At 43.6% G+C, this 25,092-nt stretch overlaps 1 protein-coding gene across 1 annotated transcript in view; it reads right to left on the bottom strand.

Moving 5' to 3' along the window:
• Window positions 1-25,092, bottom strand: part of Prp6 (pre-mRNA processing factor 6) — a 73,484-nt gene that overhangs the window by 23,610 nt on the left and 24,782 nt on the right. Inside the window, exons 9-17 of the mRNA XM_037421989.2 lie at window positions 24,679-24,773; window positions 20,977-21,041; window positions 20,145-20,272; window positions 14,197-14,322; window positions 12,089-12,256; window positions 8,960-9,074; window positions 8,025-8,203; window positions 4,844-4,965; window positions 3,574-3,667 (exon numbers count right to left, since the gene is read on the bottom strand). Coding sequence (XP_037277886.1) covers window positions 3,574-3,667; window positions 4,844-4,965; window positions 8,025-8,203; window positions 8,960-9,074; window positions 12,089-12,256; window positions 14,197-14,322; window positions 20,145-20,272; window positions 20,977-21,041; window positions 24,679-24,773 — 1,092 coding nt within the window. The remainder of the gene's footprint in view (window positions 1-3,573; window positions 3,668-4,843; window positions 4,966-8,024; window positions 8,204-8,959; window positions 9,075-12,088; window positions 12,257-14,196; window positions 14,323-20,144; window positions 20,273-20,976; window positions 21,042-24,678; window positions 24,774-25,092) is intronic.

The following is a 25,092-nucleotide window of genomic DNA, read 5'->3' as shown; positions in this document are numbered from 1 at the left end:
ATACATGCGGAGAGGGCTACACGATGCCCAAATATGGTCCCAAATGCACTGCACCGACATTTTCGCACACGTCACCAAGTTTCGTGCACGTCCGATGATCTTAGCAGACCTTGGTTTCCAAGACTCTTCTGGCAGCTGGGTGAGGTTTGAAAAACTGGCTGCCAGTACACGCGTCAAACTTGCCTGACTGTTTGGGTAGGACAATGTAGTGGTGGGCCAGCATATCTTCAAAATATGCCACCCCATTCAGCCGATCCTATGGAGAAGGGGGGGGGGGGGAGGATTAGTCAACTAATCCCTCGTCCCCGAGGCGGGCTCTGGCAAGGGCTGCAGAAGATAGTGCATTATCATTTTCTTCACCCCCACATTCCATTCCTGGTTGTTTGCTAGAAGCTGTGGCTTAGCTGCACATATCCTGGGGCTCCGCTTGTCCTCGCAAGATGCAGCCACAACCAATTTGGCTTTAGCTTGCAGCCTGAAATGCAAATACCATGCTGGTTCCGAGATTTCCAGATCCTCGGTGACCTCGAAAATGGCCCAGCTGCCTCCTTGTCTGCCTCGAAAGCCTTGCTCGCAGCAAACACAATGGCCTTTCTTGAGTCGAGCTCACAATGGCCTCTCTTGGCTCGTGCGTTTTCTTTGCGCGAACCAGTCCCGAACCCCTCGTTCAGGTTTTGCGGAGAGAAAATTAATCCGTCTTGACGGCACACCCTTGCTTGGAATGCGTCGAAATATTTTCGTCCCGTTCACAAAGGCCGAAAAACTTCATTTATGATGACGGTCGTAACACTAGAAAGACATGCATCTCTATAAGCCCCATGGCCAAAAGAACTTGTCTGCACACAAGCATGCTCAAACATGACCAAATCATATCAGCCAGTGTGTGGCATTGCTGTAGTATGTCTATTTGCAACTTTCACGACCTATAGGTGGCGCGACTCTACATCCAACATGGCTGTCGTTGAGATGATCACTCCAAAAGAGATTGTATTGGAAAGTACACTTGTACTGGAAACTTGTACTGGATTTGTACTGGAAAGTAGTACCTTTGGCGAAGACTGCAATTTTTCGCACTTCGGTGGCCCTTTGAATTATGTTTTTGAGAAAGCGGGGGAGCGAACATTATTTATTAAGTGAATAAATGCTGGGTAACACTGGGTAGAAAAATATGTGCAAAATTTTAAATAAGGCACACACAAATACACTCTTCACAAGACGTGCGCAATCGTGCGCAACAACTGGTGTCGTGTTGGAAAAATATAATGGGAGTCTCAGTACAAATTTCTCAGTAATGTCAAACATTTTCAGAGTCACGATTTGTCTTACAGTTTTGCTTGCATTGTATTCTGCACAAAGCTTGTTCAGCTCACCGAATGCACGAAGCAGAGTAAGTTGACGAAAAAAATGCCGTTTTTCAATGCCGAAGTGCAAGCACCATGTCATATTACCAAAAATATAATTTTAGTGTGCTTTCTTGACAAAAATGAAAACAACAGAATATCAAGAAAATGAATTCAGTAAGCAGCACAAACGAAACCAGTGGTAATATACAATTTCCACGCTTGAGAGGGGTCATTCCTATTACTATTATATGTTCTGGTGTTTGATAAGCACAAAAGATAGCATGATGCGGGGCAGAAGTGACAGAAAAAAAGTCCCATCAACAATTGAGACCGAGCACAAAATTCTGCAGATCTGAAGGTCATGGAGGCACTTCGCAGGCGCCTCAGATGTGTAATAATGCGATGAACATTTTGGAACCGATCTTTTCCTTTTATTCTAGAGGCGGAACGCATTCCTAATTTAGTTTTGGTACTGTTTGCACAGTGACCGTGTCAAGCAGAAGATCTAAGCGCAAAAACTGCAAACCTGGAAGTTGCCGTACTCGTACACAAAATGGGTGCTGCATACATTCACGGGCTTCATTTGCCAGTTAATTTTAACCACTCATGGCTTTTTGGGGCGCTAATTTGAACGAGAGGTTTCACTTTTCCTCACGATGCATGTAGGCTGTGAGCATCGAGGCTCGCAATCAGTCGGCTTTTGTCGAGTAAAATCAGTCAGATTTTTCTTTTCTTTCTACTTTGCCTTTAACTTGAGAAACTTAAAGGGTTCCGGTAATATCAAGGCCGTTCACAACGATGCAAAATGACCACAATTGCGGGGAGACAAGCAGCAACTGCTGTTTGAAGCAGGTCCAAAACTTCGATCATTTCAACAGAGCTTTTGGCCGCCACCGCACAGCGGCGCCACGGTACCTGGAAGTTTCGAATAGCATTGCTTAACCTGCGCTAAATCTGCGTTTCGTAATGGTGGTGTGGGCATTGCATCATCAAAGCCGCTGTACACTTGCATTGTTTTAAAGACCTGAAAGACGATCTCATCATTGTCCAACTTAACGAGAAATGCCAAGCAACGCCAAATTGTGGTAAGCCACTTTCCACCTGAAAAATAATTGCTACTTTTTTTTTGCCACCATTGGTGTCGTGTAGTTCCTGCATTTCTTCATGAGTCCTAACGGCACAGGTGGAATGAATGACTTCTGAGCACTTTCAGCATATCGTGCCTCTCACAGCAAGCAACAAATGATTGAGCGCGACATAAATAAGAAGACCCAGGCTAGGCCCACCTGCAGAAAGAACTGACAATGCCACTATTCAAACATTAAAATGGAATGACATTGGGTTTGTTCTTGCAGCAGTTCTTGCGTTGTAGTTCTTTCTTTGCCCATGTTGTAAAGCACTGTCATTCTAAACGCCACACTGAGTCGACTCTCAGCGTGACTTCCCATGACCTGCGGTATGACCGTGGTAGCTATTCAATGGGTACTTACTGGCTAAAGCTGAAAGACGACCTCCACATGTAACCAACAAATATAGCCTTGAAGATGAGCAATTGCAATTCGTGTGTGGATTTTTACACTGCCACACTCTCCAGCCATGGCCTTTTAGTATAGCAACCTTTTTAGTCTTTTATGTTTTGGTGCAAGACAGCACAAAGATGAGCGGGTAGACACGAGGACACGGCGATACTAGCTACTGTCCTCATGCCTTCTCTATCGTCTTCGCGCTTACTTGTGCTGAAACATAAGAGATGCAGTACCACTAGCCCACCGATCGGTTTTAATCAACTTTGCAGTACTGCCCACCTTAAAAAATATTGTGAATGTCGCTGACAACTTGTAATGTGTTGATGTTGCACTCAATCAGCCAGCCGAAGCCCGAAAAATTAAATGAGGCATTGTGGGGCGTTCATATTTCCTGTCATGAGTTTACATTATAGTCGAACCCCTTTATAAAAGACACTGATATAAGAGACAAGTGGGTATAAAAGACACAACTGTGCCTACAGTGAAATACGGGGGATAGGAAAATGCATACATGGTACCTTGCTTATAAGAAACATCTCGTATAAAAGATGAGAATTGCTGCTCGGAGCATGCCTCTTATAAAGGGGTTCAACTGTACTTCCAATGGGATGAGTGGCAGTGCCACAAAGGTGTCTGGATAAACGAGGCTGTCTGGATTTTCAGTGTCTAAATAAACAGCTGGCAAATGTAGACACAGTACTCACAGCCATCCATTTGGACTTGGCTCCCATGAGCCAGAGAACTTCGGCCTTGGGACAGTGGGCCACTGCTCGCTGCAGGAGGGCCTCCAACGTCTCCCTGTGAAAAGACACAGCGCAGTGCAACACCTGATCACATGATCCACTCTGCTTCAGAGAAGTATGTTCAACCTCATAATGTTCAAATATTGAACAATAAAATACAGACTTTGGCAGCTACTAACGACACATTATTCAGTTTATTTTCCATGCCAAGCGAGAGGTAACAAAGTCATGTTAAGTTTTTAATACTCTTCTATACTTGGGGACTTTTTTTGACAGCACTGCGGAAGCGACACAAGCAACATGAATGTCTGCTGCCACGTCGCATAAACAGTACTTAAGTTCACTGAGAATTTTCTCATTTCCCTTGCTGTGAAAAATGCTGCTTTATTTATTATCAGACTGAAACAGCTGCGGAAAGTTGTAGGTAGAATACAGTTATTGTTAAACCCTGGCAAGGTTATTTTCCTTCTTTTTCCATTTCTTATACAGCACCACCTTTTCAGCCCACCCATTTTCCAAGGAAACATGGCATCTGTGACATCAGTGTGTGGCCACAAACATGCTATTTAGTTCTCTAAGAGAAGTTCACTCGTAATAGGACAGTAAAATGTGCACTGAACAATCGAAAAGTTTCTCCTGTTCATAATTTTCTTGTATATGTTTTTCTAAACCCGTTGACAATGGGAATGAGCAAAACTGATATCCGCAAGCTGCCATACTAGTACTTGAGGAGCAGCGCGAATGTGCGGAAGCCCCGCCTCCGCAGTCTTCCCTCTAACGTCAAGATAAGTTGTTGCCGAGTGTAGCGTGCAATTTAATGAAAGTGAGACCATTTAAACGACAACTGAGGTCACAGCAGACACATTAAAACAACTGCTGAAAGAGTGAGAATAATGTAGCACTCTCCCATCCATGTGCTCTGAGGGAGCGATACAGATGAGATGATCTCAAACAGAGGCATAGGCTCACAAAAGCACACTAGAGGCGAAAAGAAAAGGTTATGCAGTGGTGGCAAGCCGACATGAAATGCTGAGTGCCCGTCTCCTGAAGGAGGAGAGAACCGAGGCTTGTGCGAGCTGACAAGCAAGCGAAAAACAGCCTAAACAAAAGACACTTGGAATAAAGATGGCCTTTCTGTGAGCCGAAACGATGCATCTCATATTTTCTTTGCATCCATAACAACAAAGCTTTTCACAGTAAATTTTTCTGCCATCAAAATGCGCAAACTAACCTGGTGCCACTGCTTTTCTCGAAGTAGGCAGCCCTAAGCCAGATGCTCTTTTTGCTCGGAAACACGGACAAGGCATGTGCGTATATGGCACGGGCACACTCCAGGGCACCCTGGGCAGCCACCTGTAGGGAGAAAATTAAATGGAATGAGAAAACTGTTTTTGTCCTGCAGGACACATTTAGCGCATAGCGGGCACGCCTCTCACGTAGGAACCGACAGGGAGCAAGTACCTGGCAGCCGCTTTGTGGGCCTGCTGGACGGCCTATTGCTGGTCGGCAAGAAGTGAGCTTCTGAGGAACCTCTCTCACTTGTTTCACTTTGCTTTAATTAACCAACCTGCGCAATACATTGCACACTGCACATATTAAAAGACGCATCTTTCCCAGCACTTTCAACTAGAAAAACATTCCATGCTACTTATGCCTGCCTTTCGAAACAGTGCCACTCTAGGGGTGCTGCGTCGCTTTTGCTTCTTTTCAATCTTTAGTGGAGACTTGTCTGAAAACACGGTTTTATTGCTAGAACCTAAAAGATCTCCTTTCATACAAACTGTAATGGCATTTCTGTACGAATTTGTTGCCGGGAATGTCTGAAGTTACTGCAGCAGTGATAAGGCAATTACATCAATACACCTTCATAGCCAACATTTAGCAACATTTGTTTGGCAACAATCAAGAGAAAAATTAATATTGCAGAGTATCCCTAAGCATATATTAAAGAGCTGAGAATATGAAAGTGTTTCTTTTGGCCAAGTAGTTGTTGCAGAGGGGTGTACAAATTGCACCTTGAGGTTCCCTTCTCCTACACCCTGGATGCAGCTGCTTACTGTGACAGCTATTAGACGCCTGTTTCGCGTCAATATTGGCGTCAAGTATCATGTGGACGCCTGTTTGGCGTCAAGTAGCATGTGAACTTATTCCGAGCTGGTAGCAGAGCAATAATATATATATATATATATATATATATATATATATATATATATATATATATATATATATATATATATATATATATATATATATATATATATATCACAACCTAACTAACCTGCAAAATATTTTTGAAATATTGAAATGAGGCTTCTGTACAGCTGTTTTTTGCTTGTAAAAAGGAAGCCTAAACAACTTTCAGTAGTCGCAGGATTTGGCATTTGGCATTCGGTAGACTGCAAGTAATATGTAACAGATGTAACATATGTAACATTTTAAAATTTACTATACTTAGTGCCTACAGGCTGGCATAACAAGCTCTTTAAGTTGAAAAAATTATGCATTGATTTGAGGGTAATATGTTCATTGAAAGGGGCCATGCAACACATTTTCAAGTAGCCATGAAATGAATTCACTAAAAGAGCTTATTGCCTCAGAACTTCACTGCAGCAAAAATTTTTAGAATGTGTCCGGTACGAGTAGAGTTATACCCCTGTCACACGGGCACCCACGAACACCATTTAACTCCCTCGTCCTTACGACAAAGGAGATGGGGTCTACGTCACCATCCACCCTTACGCAAACGAACATAAACGAAGCATTTCGCAAACCGCGTTCGACGATCTCCCTTTGCAACGGAACGAGTTACTCTCGTCCCCAGTATCTGAAGGCAAGAAAAAAATTAGAGCGTAACAATTGCCACAGTGAGTACAATAATACATTTTGGCAGTATTAAGCATTTTTCTTTGTTGTTGTAGCAGTACTCATTCATAACGTGTTTGTTTGCATATATATATACTCGCCGGAGTGCTGCTATTCTCCACACCGATGCTCTCCACACCGTGCCTCGCCAGTCGGGCCGGGCGCTGCCACATAAAAATATATCGTCCATTCGTGCGATTGTTGTCGTCGCCGTGTTTAAGTTTGACCGTGAGAGGAATGACTGGCAGCGCTGAATTATCGTCACCTGCTTCGACGGCTGAAAGAATTGAACCCGACCTAAATCAACGGCAACTTGGAGTGCGCTCACGAAAGCAGAAAACACAATAACTTTCATGAACGGGCTACAAAAACAACAATTAGTCGAGAATGGTGCAATGTAAACAAACCTAGCGTTGGGCACAAAGTGGCCACCGTTGCTGCCAGCATCGCTACACTTAGCGAATGCGTTTTCATTTGAAATCATTTAAATTTTTTGTTTGCTTCAGACCTACTCAATAGTGTTTTTGTAAAAACGGCATAACGAAGATCCACAAAAAAGCATCTAGGGATGACATTAGGATACTTCTGCGAAAATCCAACAGCGCTGCCTGAGCCCTCTCGCGGCAGCTATGACAACCTTGTCATTGCCGTGTGACACTCCCACAACTCAATCTCCGTTGAACTCCCTAGGGGAAATTCACGTTGACGGAGTTTAACAGAGTTCAGTGGTGACCGTGTGACAGGGGTATTACAAAGATTTGTCACACGCTGCCATTGCATTTCCTCTTCTCTCGTTCCAACAAAAGCCCTAGATGCTAAGCAGAGAGGGATGGCATAGGGAAAGAAAATACGTCACGCGTGCCTCATGACCTTGCGCACTTTTTCTTTTTTCTTTGAATACGCAGCTTCTCAGTGCGCTTGCCCACGAATGTGTGGACATGTCGCGGCCTCCCGTGGCGGCCCCAGTAACGACCAAACACGCCATGCTCAAATCAGTCAATCGCTGTGACGAGCGATTTTTGAGCTTGTAGCGTCCTTTGTTGAGAAAACAGAAAAAGAGTTTTAGCTGACATTGAGAAATAGTGAATTGCAGGCCGCCTGCTGCACTATAATTGGCTCGTGTGTTTACGGTAGCCTCGACTACCGATCGGCAGCGTTTTCTGACCACGCTCAAAAAGTGTTGCAGGGCCCCTAAAACTTTGAAGTAAGGCTTCACGGCAATGCAAATTTTCCTTAAAAAAGTGCTTTCACGGCTTAGCATCCGCACACTGCAGTGAAACCACTTTTACAAAAAGTTACATGCGCATCAATATACATCTATTCGTTCATTGCGAATACTTCCAAATTTTCAATACTTAAAATTCAAATTGAAGAGAATTTGAATACTCTACTATTCATTCAGATATTCCGAGCATTCGAATATTCCCACAAGTTTAAAGAAGTGCCTTCCAGACATGGCCTTTGTGGATGCCAGCAGGTTGCATGCTTTTTATTTTTCTAACTAGAAAACACTTTTGTGTCAAAAGGGAGAAGAGCAAGAGCTGGCGTACCGCCTCAGCATCCTCCATCCAGGTGTGCTTGCGGTCTTCGTCTTCAACACCGATGCCCACCACAGTGCGGATGATGGCCTGGCAGGTGAGGATCGATTGGGACTTCTCACACTCCACGGCATCCTTGAACCACTGCTCACGATTGATCTCCACACCGTTGGCACGCAAGGACGCAATGGCTGCACGAGCAGGTATGTGTGTGTTCGTGGCGTTCGCATGTTTGCATAAACACATGCCAAGAATGAAATACAAGCGTGAAAAAACAATGTAGTAGCCGCAATTTTCTTGTCAGCTACTTCATGTCATGCTGCTCATCTGTCTAGCCATGTGGTAGGGACTCCATGTTTTAACAGTTATGGAAGCCACTATTACACATGGTGATTTCATATAACCAAGCATAAGAGGTGCGCTCTTGTCACAATAGAGAAAAAGAAACAGTGCTCCTGAGTCACTCCAGTACTTTGGCCGAAGCTGTAGCATGGTCAGCTTGCAACAGTGGCTCCAATACAAAAACTGTCCCTAACTGCCCTGTTGCTTAGATAGTGGTCTTTTCTTTGCTTTCTTCAATTTTGTTTCAGCTTGCATCTTTACTGTACTGGCAACATCAATAAAAGCATACTGAAATAGCTTGAAGGCTGCACTGCACTTCTCACAGCTCTTCTCACTCCAGTGTTATGACTGCTCATTGCAAGGAATAATTCTCATTCATTCTTTAATTTGTCGAGTCTGCCTACAAGACTTTTGTTGTGAAGTGTGACCCTCCCTCTTAAAGACGACAGTGCAGAATGTGTTCCGCAAAGCAAACAAAATCTGGGCTGCCGGAGCCCAAGCATCTTGATTCACTTTAATTGGCAGGGCCATGTTGCCATAATATAACACTCATAAGGTATGAAATTTATTACCCATAACAAACAACTGTAGGATTACAGTCTCACCTCGATCAATAATCTTCTCAACCATGTGTGTGTTCCCGTTGGCCTCTTCCAGCTTGGCAGCTGTGATCCAAATCTGTCGGTCAGTTGGAATGTTCTCTCGGGCTTTGTTCAGCACCTGTCACAGCAAAATTGATGGGAACATACGAGCATTCTAAATATGCCTGATCCCACCCAAATGTTGCTGATCATGCTGCAGTCTCTTATAATGTCTACCACTATTCACAATACCTACAGCTGCTGTACGAGCACTGGTGTAGTTGGGAGGGGAGGAGGGATCCGGCAACAGAATTAAGAAAACAGGGACGTAAAGGGAACAGAATGAAGAACACATCAATAATGATTCCTTCGTAATTACGTACAGAAGAACATAGCTGAAAAGTGTAATTTAATAGGAAACAAATCACAACATTCAATATGGTAGGCTGTCATTAATTCAACTTCAGCTAATTCAATCTTGACCAATGCTCTCAACCCACGCTTCGTCATCCTTATAGATGGGTAAATAGTAAGCATGAGGCTTGAAGTGAACAGTAATTTGGTTGAATAATTTCGAAGTGAACAGTTCGAATAGTATACCCTCAAACCTAATTATAACAAAGTTGCATCTTATAGCAAAATTAGTATGTTATACCCAAAAATTTATTCAAAGATATATTCCTAACACTATATTTATTGGGAAAGTATTGTTAACTTACTTCGTTATAACCAATATTTCGTTATATTCAGATTCGTTATATCGAGGTTGGAGAGAGAGAAACAACATTTATTAGGAGTCCGGAGATGATAAATCGGGGCGGGCTTGAACCCCGGCCTAGGCATCGGCCGCGAGCCCTTGTGCTCGGGCGGCTTCTTCGGCTCGCTAGACAGCCCATAGTTGTTGTTCTAATGCAGAGCTGAGCAGAGCCGCCTCCCAGCACGCCCTGCGGTTCGAGACTGCCTCCTAGTTTGTACTGCCGACTGCGTCATCGAGACTCGAGCACTCCCATAACATATGCCCAGGGTTGCCCGGGAATCGCATCCTTTGCATTTATCTGTAGAATACAGATCAGGGTATAACAGAGGCAAAAGATCATTGTATTTGGAAAAGTGTCTGTTTGGAGTTGTCTCCACGCAACTGACTGCTTTTTAGTTAATTTGCTATGTGGTAGTGGGTATTTACGCCAACCGAGCTTGTAGTGCTGCGTAATCTCACTTTAGCTAGTCATACGTTCCTCCCACTCCCACACTTTTCCGCGTGTGGCCTCGGTACAGGCGGCATCGGCATGCGCAGCTGCACGGTTCGTGAGCTCTCGAGCCGCCGCGTCTGCAGCCTCGTTGCCGGCCAGAGGGCAGTGCGTGTGGGCAGGTGTCCATCTCACAAATGTATCATTTTTGTTTCATATTCCCTCCGCGTTGATCGTCAATATTCGCAGCACCTCCCGGGACGCATAGTTTCGTATCGCCACCTGCGAGTCGCTGATCACTATTTCAGCCTCAGTGATGGCCACCGCAAGGGCGATGGCCACCTCCTCGGCCGTCTCTGTGTGCTGGGTTTTAACCGTGACGCTCGTCTTGCATTTGCCTTCGTGGTCGAAGCCGCAGCCACAAAGCCGCACTTGTGCGCGTAACGAGCCACGTCAACGAAAACCACTTCTTTGCGCTTGCTGAATTTCCTCTGCAAATCCTGCGCCCGTCTGTTTATCTGATATTATTAAAAAATTCAGTATCTTTTAGTATTTTTTCATGACCTAACTAAATCTCACAATACCTTTAAGCATTAGAACAGGGCATGTGTGAAACTCATTTTATTGGTTTAAAGAGAAGCGGCAGCCATCTTGAATACTAACGAGATTTGTGTAGCAGTAGAGTGAAAGTTATAACTGGTACGAGATGTTATGTTTTAAAAATTTCTATACTAAGCAACTACAAGCCCATATATCAAGCTTTTTAAGTTTAAGAAGAAACAATAATTAACTAAAGTAAAGGCAATATGTACATTTAACCTTTAAGTGTGTCACAGAGGTAGTGCGATTTTCTCTGCATCATTTATTTTCATGACATAGCACCTACCCTAAGCAGTGAAAGCACCTTTACAGCGGGATTTTAAACACTAAAACAGACATACATTTCTTATTTCAAGTACTCCAAAACTTTGCAGAATCCAAATTCATCATGAGGTGAATTTGACTACTGAAATATTCGTTTGAATATTCGAGGTGCCAAAATATCTACCTATGCCTGGTCATCTTGCAAGCACTTAGCCCCAAAAATGGCATTTTCACAGGCCTTGTGCCCATGTTAAAAGATATTGTGCAGGCTTCTTGAGTAATTACAAATACACTCATATTTTTTCATAATAGGTGACATATACTGTAAAATTCTGAGCAAGCCTTCCTCCCAACGTTGTCGAAATCGCCAGAAACGTGGGGGAATGCATGGCTATTTCGGAACGGCACCAAATTCAAGATGGCGGCGAAATTTTCGCAGCAGAAAAAAAAGCTTGAAAATGTTCCTCGCGCGTCTTCTGGCTCTCATTTATAGCACGGCGCATTGCCAGCAGGGCAAAAAAAAAACAATATTTGTATAAATATCTAAGGAAACTTTTTTTTTTTTGCTAACTGGATGTGGCAGACTACTCTCGCCTGGGCACGTTATGGTAGAGCAGTGGAAGGAAGGCGACGCTTTCCTGGTACGACGCAGATATTTGAAACTTCCAGTGAAGTTGGGGGGGGGGCTCGTACAGGTGGGAGCAGTTGCTCAGAATTTTACAGAACATACTATCCGAATCCGATTTGAAATTCTTCGACTGAAATGACTATTCGTTTCGAACCTAAAGTTTACTATTTGCCAAAGAGCCTTGTTTGTCACCTATTTTCCTGCTTCTAACTTAATTTGACCCGTCTAATAGTTTGACCGAATCTGCCAGCCATTTCAAGAACAAATTTAGACTGTCTTAGCAAAAAAAAAAATGCACTCACGGTAGTCCAGGCTGACACAGAAGATAAATTATGAAGTTTAAAATAAAGTTAAATATGGAAGGGAGACGCTATTTATTTAAGCCCACTGCATCTACCAACTGTTCTAGAAAAAAAACTCATACATATAGGAACAAGACACACCAAGCACAAAAAGCAATGAAATGCAGGGTACCTTGCGGGCATTTTCGTAGCTCTCGAGTCGTGCCAGGGCCAGCCACAGCTCAACACTGGTGGGGCAGCACTCGACAGAACGGCTGAGCAAAATGCGGGCATCCTCTGGCTCCTCCAGCTCCACAGCTGCCTTCCACAGACGCACAGAGTTTGGAATGCTTTCCAGGGCCTGGGCACAAACAGTGGTCGTACTGCCGATAGCTACTTTTCAACAGTTTTCGCCATGTGTTCTTTGCCTCTTAACCAGGCTCTTATCCAGGAAACTTTTTCAGAGGGGGGGGGGGGCACTTATTGAAGGTCTTGAAAAACCCCTATTTTTTTCATTGCTTATTCTCAGTAGCACAATCCTTTCCATCCGAATTTCGGGCAGAGCTCGGGCCATTAGAGCACTCCTCCTGACTACAGGCCTGGTTCACACAGTGGATGAAAGCGCAATTCTACATGTACCGTACACTCCACCGCAAACAGACCTAAACAGACCTGTGCCTCTGCCATATTTGAAAGTTAGCCCAGTGAAACATAGAGCAGTTTGAGCAGCACGAGCATGAAAAGGAAACTGAAATGGCAGCCTCCACAAACCGAATAACATATGACCTGCAATTGGTATATCTGTACAATGAACAGCTCTAGAGAAAGTTGCCTCATCTTCCTGCAATTCATGCCGTGCCAGGAGCACCGAGAGATGAGGTGAAGGATACATGGCCACCAGGTGAAGTGAACAGACAACTGAAGTAGAAAAGCAGACATCATTCCACTGCCCGAGTGCCATCCTTCTTGAATATGCTAAGCTGTCATCATGCATTCTATCTCATGCATTGACCACTGAGCATGGGTGTTGGCTGGGAGGCTGCAAAAGGGGCACCTGCTCCTCTCAAGCCTCACCAGCACTTGCCTTCACCCAAGCTACACCTATGCTTTCCCCCTCTCCAAACCACGGTGCGACACTGGTTTGCACCTTCCAAGAGAAAATCCTGCCGACGACCATGCCTGTGTGTCTGCAAATAACAATTGTCTTCACTCTAGGTTTACGTCTACACACTACGACAGCAAAGTATTCGTGACCATTTCATCTTTTTTGCAAAAGCAACTGACAATTTCTTCGTGCAATAGGCTTCAGAGGCATTGCTGTGTTGGTTGTACAGTACACACAAAAGAAAGTTAGAAAATTCGAAAATTCGCTATGCAATGCCTGTACTTTCATGGCCAGGATCTACAGTTTGGGTCATATCGGTCTGATTTTGAATGGAACACTTACACAAGAGCAAACATTACATTCACAGCCTGATTTGCAGTGACATGATATGATTATCATGATCAAGCACTCATGAAAGTCGTTACGCAAAAAAAGAAAAATGATGTCGCATTTAAATCCACGTGTACTGTTGATGGCACGAAAGATGTAGCAGTGGCATGTATGACAAGTGACTAGTGACGAGCAACTTCATACTTGTTTCATGAGCAATATGCTCAGCTAAAAAAACTATTTTTTCCTTCCCTTTGTACATATGACTGAACAAGTAAGCGAGCCTAAGCAGAATGGATAGCAGAAAATGTTAAAATAAAGCAGTCTGTTAAGATGCTGTGCTTTCCTTTGTTTCCTTATAGCTTAACCAATCTTATCTTTTCAATGCCTGAAGTTGTGTTAAGGCTGGCTGCTGGTGAACATCAAGATATGCGAATAGCAGTCTCACAGCCACATGATGCAAGAACACTCAGTATAGGCACTGTCAGTCAAGGATAACACTGTGCCCAATTGCCATTGCAGTTTTTAAACACATAAGAACTGGGAAGGCAAAAAACATTCCAAATGGCACACACACAACCCCATAGGAACTACCAGACAGGTCTTATACCTTTGGAATACAAGAGCTTGGCAAATGTAACGAACAGGAAAGTGTCACTTGAGGCTCAACTTCATTCATGTTAAGCAGGTTTTTGCCCACTGATCAAGTTCAGATCTGGCAAATGCATCCTACATTACCCGTTAGTGATCATGCCTACCATTAACTTTTTCATTGCTTGTTAGACAGCTCTGGCCCCTCTCTCTTGTTTTTCTAGCCATCAGAATCATATAAAGTAGCCGCGGTTGTGAGAGACAAAGAAACGTACCTTGCGAAAGACCCTCTTTTTGGCCTTCAGCTCAGTCTCCAGGTCGGCAGCCTTGATCCAAAGCCGCACCGAGTTGGGGATCTGGCGCACGGCCTGTGCTATGACAGCCTTGGCCAGGTCTGTTGGCTGCAACGTGAGAACCCACAACTTAGGCAACATGAACCCAGAAGGGGCTTGAGGGAACAAGATATTTAAAGCGATCCTATGGCAATTTTGAGCATAATCAAGAAACTCTGCCCATCTGTAGTCAAGGTTCTTGAGAACATGTGGGCTTTGACATTATAGCAAAGCATGAAGCATAAAATTCACAATTCTCAAAGTCAGCTGAAAATTGTCCCACCCCTCCCCCAATCTCTTGACAAAAGATGCCCTAAATTCAAATCACCCATGTCATGCACTTGAAGTCCACGGCCATTGGCTGCTTTAAGCATCGTGAGCTGCATAGCTATTGCAGATGCCACAAGATGCCACTATGTGCCCTCGTGTGCACTCACAACCATACTGAAAGTAAGCCGTGTATTGAATGAACAAAAGAGAGAACAAAGAGCACATGACGCATGCTGATGAATAAATCCCCTTTTTTTTTTGTGCCTTTTCATCCCCCTTGTTGCACCTTTCAGAACGCTCGCCAGTACAAAAAGAAAAAGGAAGCATTTAAAGTGAGCGTCAAATCCCCCTAACTGCGCTCCTACTTGATAAATTTTAAGAATTTTCGTGGCAGTCTTTCGTTAGACATTTCATTCCTTTAATGAAGCCATCCAATCATTCCTTGGAAGAGTGTTGCAGGGCCCCTTAAAAGCTGAACAAAATGTGAAAAAAAAAAAAAGGGTCCGCACAAAATATTTGGCTGAAAATTCAAGGAGCTTTCAAGGATTTCAAGGCTACAAACAGGAAAAATTCAAGAAGTTTCAACGTAATTTTATTTTCGCACATGACTCCAGAAAGAAGCTGTATTTTCGCACTAATTTCTTTTACAGGAGTAGCTATCTCAGCCTCTTTTTCATTGGCTATACAACGAAAACCGTTTGCCTTGACAAGAGAAGTCATGTCATTTCTTGCTTCGGCGTCTTCCAAAAAGTGATCCGCTGACTCCAGCAAGTACTTTACAGTTTTTTTTAGCTTTGGCTTCCTCTCTCGCATGCTCAGCTCGAGTTCGAGTTCTTTTCTTTTCGAAGTTACCTAATGTGCCACTGCTTGCTTCTTCTGTTGTCCCATATATAATGCATATTGCCGCGTGCATAGCTGCGTTTAGCGGCGAGATAGTGATGACAACGAAGAACGCGGATTTGCTCGAGAGGCACAGCGCAGGCGATTGAAGAAGATGACAATCCTAGCGGCCTTCTTTTTAAAGCGTCTCTACGAGTTCCACTGCCCGTGTTTTTAAATAAACCCCCTGTAATTTATAACCCGCGACAATATCTAGGCCTGGCTTGGTGCACTGATGACTTCAGTCCTTTCAACAGTTGAACGTTGAGCAGCCCACCGTCAGTTTTAACAACTTTGCAGATGACTAGTTGAGAGATATGCGAGAGCTCTACCATGCTTTTGACCGCGATCTGCTAGTTCACATTGAAACCTTGTTCCACGGAAGTGTGTTCATGCCCAAGCAAGAGAAGGACCTACAGCACTTCCCATAATATTGAGAATGACGGGTTTTGCTTTATTAGCGCACAAAGAGAATGTCAAGGTGTTCACAGTCTCTTACAGAGTTTTACAATTCATGCTTTTTTTCTTGGCAGAACTGAACATATTGTGCACACACATTATTTTTTTGTGCTCAGAAAGAAGCTCGCTGTCAAATAAGCTTTCAAGAACAACTTTCAAGTTCGCAAGGCACATTTCTGTCTTCGACATCTCTCTGGGGTAAAAACACGGCAACCCTCGAATGAGAGGGTACTTAAGAGGACTTCTCTCCATTTTCTTCAGGATTATATTGCAAATAAACTTACTACACTCATTTCTCAACTCAAAGCGCATTTGTGATTCACTTTGATGCAACAGCAAAAACAGAGCTTTTTGCTGTTGGTGTTGCATAAGGCTTCTTTTGTGCGCACCAACGTCGCACATATTTCTTGTCAACGTCGGATTTTTTGCAGGCGGCTTGTTTTCCATGCTCGAGAGCATACTGAATCACCTTCAGCTTAGCCATGTAGCTATTAAGGGGCTTGCCCATCGCACCAAAACGTAAATGCCCTACATAAAACAATCTATCATGAAGGTCTGCGGAAAACTACACCAAACGGCTGGTTGAACTGCACAAACCAAACTACACAAATGCCATGCCAGCCGTGCTACAACATGCCAAAGTTGGTCACGCTAATGTCGATAGGGATAGCGCCGAGAAGTTAAAATCCTGCTTATAACCTTTAGTTGGCGGGTGTACAAACACTAATGAAAAAGTTAAAATTTTTAGCCCACTTCATTAACATCTTAACACGAAGAAAAAAAAATCTAGTAATAAGGATGGCAATCGAAGTGATTCCATTCCCTTGTGTCATCTATCAACTACGCCTAGAAGCTCTCACCCACGCGCACGTTTCGAATACGTATTGGTTGAAGAAAATGCAGGTGCAGCCCTTACGCCGATTTTTAAAAAAAATAATATGTACTTGAAAAAGCAGCCTTTACACGTGTTTATAGGGTATCAGACAACTGCATTTTGTACACCTTGTGGGAGTCGCATGATAAGCAAGAGTGAGAGCCTCCATCATGTCGCTGCTGCTTGGGCGTGACGAAGCTCGACTGTCTCAAATTTTTCAAAATTCTTTCTCTTTTTTTTTTTCCATAGCTTTCCCCACCTATAGTAACCTGGCTTTTCCTCAAAGCATGCACCATAAGGACAAGTAAAAAAAGAATGACTGGCATTATTTTAGGTTAATGTTGATTTAGGTATTAAAATGGTCACTGACAAATTTGATTGGTCACACAGCATGAGGCCACCTCTTGAAAGAGGTGCAACGAAACCTGCACCGCGATACTCGACACTGGCACTGAAAAGCAGCCTTGTGCGAACATTTGAATGCTTCAATTATTCAAATAAATAATGCAGTATATTCAAATTTGCTTCAAATAAAATTCAAATTCTTGAACATTTTGAATTATTTAAAAGGAATGAATAATTAAATTATATACTAATCTGAATTTATTTATTTATTTATCATAGTTCCCAAAGCGCCCAATGGCATTACAGTGGGGGGGGGGGGGGGGGAAAGAACACAAAATCTCAACACTGAATACAGATACTCACACTTCTACATCACAATAATAACGCAATTCATTGTCAATTACGTAGTGGCACATAGGAGTACACAATACAAAGCAGCTTCACAGTACTGTTTCGTCCCTACACACCCTTGCGAGAACACTGCTAGACCCTGAAATAATCTTCAAAAAACTTCATGTGAAATAACCTCTGCTACTTCAGAAGGCAACCTATTCCACCGCGCTATCGTCCCGGGAAAAAATAACATTTTAGATGCGCCAGTGCGGCAGCTTATTTCCCTTATCTTATTGGCATGATCTAGTTGCTGTGAAACATACTAATCTGTACTAATTGTTGTAATATACTAATCTGCAAACTCTCTGTCAAAGTGGTTTTACTGTAGTGAAGAGGTGCTAAGCCGTGAAAGCACCTATTTTAAGTGTATGTTAGTTTGCATGTAACCTCCTGCAAAAGCAGTTTCACTGCAGTGAAATGATGTTAAGCCGTGAGAACACCAATGCAAAAAAAAATCTGCACTGAAGCAAAGCTCCACTTCAAGGTTAAAATAAGCTATTACCCTCACATCAATTCATTTTCTACTATTTTGTTATACACCAATTTGTATGCTCTAACTATAGCAATTTTAAAACGTAACATAATTTTTACAGGCTGTCCCACTTGCATTCTACTGAAAGTCAAATCCCGCTAAATTCGGAGTTGTTTCCTCTTCCTTTGATGCAATAAAAAAAATGGCATTTGCAGGGGCCTTGTTTCAATTAAAGAATATATATATTGTGGTGGTTAGTTAGGTTATGACAAATGCACCCAATTTCTTTTATAATATGCAATATATAAACTATCCGAATTTGATTTAAAATTATCCAACCAAAATCGACATTCACCTCGAACTTAAAATTCACTATTCACACAAGCCTATTGAAAAGTGTGCTGGCAAGCCTGTCGCAGAGCCAAAAAATGAAAATCAAGTGCGTAAAGCCCTGTATCTGTCTTTGAATTTCATTATTGTAAATGACAAAACATCATTGTACTAAGCGTTACAGATTCAGTGCTATTGTTAGCATGCAATACTTTGTGTGGGTTTCCGGGCAGCGGCTAGCCCAAAACACCTCAGGGAAGACGCGGAGGCCGACGAAGAAGCATGTTTAATTGTCTGAGCTTCGGCCGCAACTACCCACTGCCAGCGGCTGCCGCCTGCCACAAGCCACCCGCGATCACCCCCTTCTTTGGCGAGCGCTCAGAGACACCAAGCACCCCCATACTGCCCCCTCCCCTCGAAGAATGCAGAAAAGAAGGACGCAGGCAACACCGCACAGCTAACCCACGCGAATGTCCTGGCTAACCACGGCCACAGAGAACCGCATGGGGCGTATGCGGCCACACGTCGGCACAGCCAATGCCCGGCTCCTCGCGGCACTTCGTACGCCGCCGGACGCAGTAACTGTTCAGTCGCCCAGCAAGGTAACTCTGCTGCCGCCTGAAGACGGAGGCACACCGGACTCACTCAGGTCGACCACCACAGTCGTCGGCGAGAGCATGACAAAACACTCATGCTCATGATGCAGCACCAGTTCCAGCAAGTCATAAGCCGTGGTTGTACACTCAAACCTCATTATAACGAAGTTGCATTTTACACGAAAATGAGTTCATTTTAACTGAAAGTTTGTTACAAAGGCATATTCCTAACAATATATCTATCGCGAAACTTTTCTTCATTCACTTCGTTAAAACCAATATTTTGTTATATCTCGGTCTGTTATATAGAGGTTTGAGTGTATGTAGTCGCCGTTGTAACTGCCTAGACAATGCACATGCAGATGGCGGCTACTCCGCCATCTAGTAGCAGTCATTAAACGCCGGCGACATCGGCAGCCACGGAAGCATGACGCCCCCAACAAAGGTCTGGCAGTACATGCCTCCGACCATGGAGCAAGAATAATTGAAAAGGCGAAACTGCGCTCGCTCGGCGTCCTGAAAACATCCCGAAATTGGGCACAGCACTGATGACTTTTCATCATAAAACTCCGCTAGCCTACAAAAAAACGTGTACACCGCCCTCACCACGTTTTCGTTCAAGGCCACTTCTGCGCGGAATCGCTGTTTGCGCCCAATTGGATGTGTTCAAGTGTCTACTCGCTGGCTCCAAATTTTAACGCGACAGCGTTTAAGAGCTTGCTTCGCAGAAATGTCGGCATCGGCATCATTGACTGTGATTGAAAAATTTACGCTGTTCATGAACGCAAAATCAAGATGCAAGTGAAATGAGCAGGCATGTTTATTTGATCGATCAAAGTATCTGTCCTTGTATGCTTTGCGCACTTTCCGTCAGGTCCAGTTCATTTTTCTTTGCGTGGGTGTTTGTGCATGCGTGCAAATACATGTGTGCGTGCATGTGTATGTGAGCAGCTGATAAGTAGTTAAGAAAGCATGGAAAGAATGAAGGCACGGAGTCAAATAAGAACACTGGCCGTTTCACTTTGTCATGAAAAATTTTGCCTCCACTGTTTGCCCTCAGTATTTTTTTTGCTGTGGCACAAGCTAACGCCTCAAACTTCACTAGGCCACTAGAAATATTGAGGGCAATTACCATGTTTTTGCAGACTATGCCTACCCGCTGTTGCAGTTCGTTACAACACACTTTCGCTGCATCCCAACTCTGGCATCTGGCCCAAAGTCATTTGAACTCGCTGACAATGGGAACAGTAAATTCGTGCTTAACAGTGCTTACCTGCAGCCTAGCAGCTTCCAGCCAGATGTCCTCAGAGTTGGGGCACATTTCACCACCCTTCATGATCAGGTTCCTAGCCGTCTGGATCTTGCCAGTCACTTCTTCAAGACGTGCGGAAGCAATCCAGGCTGTGCAGTCATGAAAAAAAATCATGCTATAAGTGGTTTTCACTATAGGTCGACAAGAATTTATTGATAAGTGAGAATACAGCTTTTACCCTAACCTGCAAAGAAACAATGTGGTAATGTAGCTGCTTTGGCAACATGTTCCCTGATGAATCACACATTTAATAGTGCAAAAATTAAAAACGTAAAAATCAAGCAGCTTTCCTTTTTCAGAATTTCAGTGGAACCTCAGCCTCACATTGTGAGAACACCTTTCACGAGAACACCAAAATTAGTATACTACACTCAGACCTCACTATAACAAAGTTTCATGTTAGATAAAAATAAATTCGTTATATCTAAAAATATGTTATAAAGATTATTCATAACACTGGATCTATTGTATGTCTATATTTCCTTTACTTCATTATAACCGATATTTTGTTATATCCATGTTCGTTATATCGAGGTTTGAGTGTAGTAGTCTGGTAGATATTACACCCAAGTTTGTAGAAGACGGCCCAGAAACAGAAAATTTATTGATGTACTGTCTGCTGAGCCCTTTTTTTTTCCTCTAAAGTCGACGTCCATAATATTTGCATAAGCACCAGGAAGTTGGAATAGAATGCAACACCTCCCACATTGCTCAAGACTACTCCCAGCCTATAGATAATGCAAAATCAGAGGAATAATGAACAATCAACGAATGAGACTGCTTGAGCACTCACCCGGAGGGTGGTTGGGGTTCGTCTCTCTGACGGACTTGAGGAGCAGTCGAGCCTTCTTGATGTCACTGCAAAGTGATGAGATGTGGAATGACTTTTTTTTTAAAGAACAAGTTGCCACTCTGTACCAAGATTACCAGCTATTAACGGATCCCCGAGAACCTCAGGAGTCAACTGTATTTCAGATCACATGATGTGCACCTCAGGAAAAAGTTGATAATGAGTGTGCTGGAAGGCACTGAGAAAGGGTGGTTCGGTTTACGGGCTTAACACAAGTACCAAAGCAACAGAGCCTATGTGTCATAGTGAAGGGCTCCTGATAGCTTCAACCAACTGGAGTTCTTTAACCTGCACTGACAGCGCACAGTACACGGAAGTTTCTAGCATTTTGCTGCTTGAACACAGGTTTGCATTTTGCAAACCTGTGTTTTCTGTAAGCTTGCGTGAATATTCGAATGCTTAGATTATTAGAACGAATATCAGAGTCTGTTCTGCATTTGCTTCAGTTTCGAATTTAAGTTATTGAAAATTCCAAAGCATTCGAAATGAATGAATAAGTGTATATTGGTCTGTGTGTAATCTTTGTAAAAGTGGTTTCATTGCAGTGCAGAGGTGCTAAACCGTGAAAACACCTATCCAACTGTATATTAGTTTGCATGTAATTTGGCAAGGTTACGTTTGGCGTTGCATAAGTCGGTTGCCAGACTTAAGGGTGTTTGCCCCCGCAGTTCCGGCTTTCCCGTACGGTTCCTGTGTAATCAGTTGTGTTTGTGCGGTCTGTTGACACGGTCGTTTCATTTAGTGGCCCGTGCATAGACAAAGAAAAAAAGAAAGAAAAAATCTCACCTCAGGAAGGACATCATGACTACGTAAAAAACTAGTGCTCTCACCAAACGCCAGAAGACAGAAGTGCGAAAAACAAAAAAGTTATCATTACCTAACCCAACGGAATGTTTTTTTACAAAAGAATAATTATACTCCCATATTTGGCATATTTTTATACATAAAAACAATTCATTTAACATTACATGGTTATTTTTCTTAAGCCACACTGCCATAAACAGCATCAACTAGTGCGGACGCGCAAACATCAGCCCCCGCTACTGTAAACGTTTTCAATCAGGAACACGTCTCATCTTCAACAAGTTTTCCAGCACTGAACACAGTTCTTTCAAAGTACAATGCTGATACCAAGTTTGTGCCGGTAGGTGGTATTTTCGCCATTTTTCGGGACTTTTCACTCCGGCCCTGAGGCATGGTTGTTTGGCGTGTCGAGACCTAGCTCTCAAATGCCACCGTACGCTCGCTACTCCCAAGTATGTCCATGCAAGTGACGGTCGAGGGGGAGGACATCACCCCTGAAGAGCACCTAGAATACGGATGGACCATGGCTTTTTTTCGAAGCGCAAGTCGCAAAGCCAGCATAGAGTCAGCGTCAGGGCAAGTTCGACCCAACGCCGCAGCGGACGCGGCGGGTTCCGCACCTCCGTCGCCGGAGTCATTAAAAAACTCCTTGCCGCACCTCTAGGCTCCGCCACCTATGAGGGAGCATTTTAGGATCATCGTTTGCCCCAGGGGTGAGATGGGCGTCAGGAAAATCAGCTAGATTAAGGTGACCCAGGCTCTCACCAAGGCTGCTCACCTCACTCTGGCTGAGACAGAAGAGGACATCGTTTGTGCCGTGGTTCAAAACACTTTTGTCGTTACTACTTTATGGAGCAGAATGCCCGTGCTTACGCGAAAATAGAACCTTTACTCGTAGGCTCCACCCAAGACAAAGTCAACTCGTACCTCGCGGCCCCGGATAACAATGCAAAGAGATAGTGCGGGCTGTCGACCTCAACTTTGACCACAACAGCTGCGCGAAATGATCATCCAGCCGAGGAACCTGAAATCCCTCAAAGTAGAACACGTCAAGAACACTACTACTATCATTGTTCTGTTTGATGGACTCAAAGTGCTGACTCATGTTATGTGTGGCACCAGCTTGCTTCGCTGTACGCTCCACAGACACCAGACAGACAATTCCTACGTCTATGGCAGGCTGAATCACCGTGCAGACGTGTGCTTGACCCCGAAGAACATGATTTGTAGGGGATATGGCACCGCATCTCCTGCAGAAGACCATGAGTGCTCGCCCAAGTGCGCCCTCTGCGAGGGGCCTCATATCACAGCAGACAAGGATTGCAAGCAATGCGTCCAAGTGCTCTATGTCGTCCGCTGCAGAAGGAGGCAGTGAAAACGTGCTACAAAAAGACATGCGACGCCGGTACCATCCAGCTTCCCAGGACATGATTACCTGCATCTTTTTATGATAACTTAGTCAAAATAAAGATAACATCAAGTATTCAATGCGCATAATCAATTTCGAGCTAGACAAAATAGGGAATCACTAAATGAAAACGGCAAACAATAGCCTTGTCATTTGGCCTGAGAACAGTGTCTGAAATCATTAACTTTCATTGTAGCCAAATGTCAATTATGCACAGTATTTTAAAATTCGCGCCAGTGAAACCGAAACAGGAAGCACAGGTCAGTTGCTCTCACCAACCACCAGGTGCGCTAGGGTCGATTGGGCCGCCGGGGTCTATGGGAGTGTCCGCTCTTTTAACTCTTTTCTTTTTCTATGGCTCGTGTGTGTTGCAGAAGTGTGGGCCCTTGTTTTTCCATGGACCCGATCGTGCCTCAGAAGCAGAGAATTTGCGAGTTCGAACTCGAAGTAGAGAACCCACGCCCGACAATAGATTTACCAGGGGAACTGAACGGTGTTGCATAACTCCACACCCAGCGTGGGCAGCATACATTGTTGTCGCCGAAATATGAATAATTCTGTTGCTGTGCGGTGACCCAGACGACTCATGGCAAAATACTGACAATCCCGAAGCGGCATATATGTTGCTGGTGCCCTAGTAACACGGGCACACCACGTACACTTGAAAAACAGCGAGAGCCGATGGGAAAACATTACAGGCGAGCTTAAACTGTACGAGAAAACATAGCCACCATATTCAGCGGCAGTCTGGCAACACCCGCCCCTCAAGTCTGGCAACAACTTAAGCAAACTGAACAGAGCCTTGCCTGTTATATTTTTTTGTGTGTGTGAAGGTGGTTTCACTGCAGTGGAAGGGTGCCATGCCATGAAAACACCAATTTATTGTAAATTCACACTGTCGCGAAGTTCCACCTCAAGAATAAATGAACATATTATTGGCACATCATTTAATCATTTTTGACGTTTAAAAGCTTGTTATACCGGCTTATATGCTGTAAGTATAGAAAAAATTGAGACATATCATATTGTTTAGGTTATGACTAACATTCTAATAAAAGTGAAATCCTGCTACTATTCAAAGTTGTTACGACTTTCTTTGAACCAAAGAAATAGCATTTGCACTGGCCTTGTTTCAATTAAAGAAGTATATATTGTGCAGGTTAGTTAGGCAGTGAGAAATATGGCCATTTTTTTATATGCAAAAAAATTGTTGTAAGCATAAGTTCATAACACTGTATCTTTCACAAAACTATTCTTCACTTCGTCATAACCAATAATTCGTTATATCCAAGTTAGTATTGAGGTTTGAGTGTAGTGGCAAACACCACATATACAATAAGTTTTTACAAAAAATACACAAACAGCAAAAAAAAACCTTCAGAGGTGATGCATGAACATCGTGTTCCTAGGAGAGTCGGATGAATTCCACTTGCCTTATGTCAGCCCCGTGGCTGGGAATCATAGACTGCAAGTCAGTCAAGTAGCCCTTGGGATCCACTACAGTTTGGCCGCTGACAGAATCTGACACCTGCGATACATTGAGGAAGAACCACAGTGTTAGTTTTAACTGGACAGCATTCACCACGCAACCCATCAATATGGGCAGCACTGGCCCTACCAAGCAGCAGCCACACTGCAATCACAGCAGCGCCCAGGCACATGCACAGACAAGCATAAACGAAGCTTTTGTTAATATGACTGATAATATCAACAAAACTGGTTGAACTAACCAATGTATCAACTTAAACGAGGGGCAGAAGAAACGTTGAAAAACACCGTGAGATCGTTAGCAGCATTTTGCAGATTGCTGCTTGTCCCCCATTTCAGCGTACACCCACTTTATAAAT

This window comes from Rhipicephalus microplus, chromosome 2 (genome assembly GCF_043290135.1).
Source record: "Rhipicephalus microplus isolate Deutch F79 chromosome 2, USDA_Rmic, whole genome shotgun sequence".
In the NCBI taxonomy this organism is placed as follows: Eukaryota; Metazoa; Arthropoda; class Arachnida; order Ixodida; family Ixodidae; genus Rhipicephalus; species Rhipicephalus microplus.
This window is presented reverse-complemented; position numbering and strand designations above follow the sequence as displayed.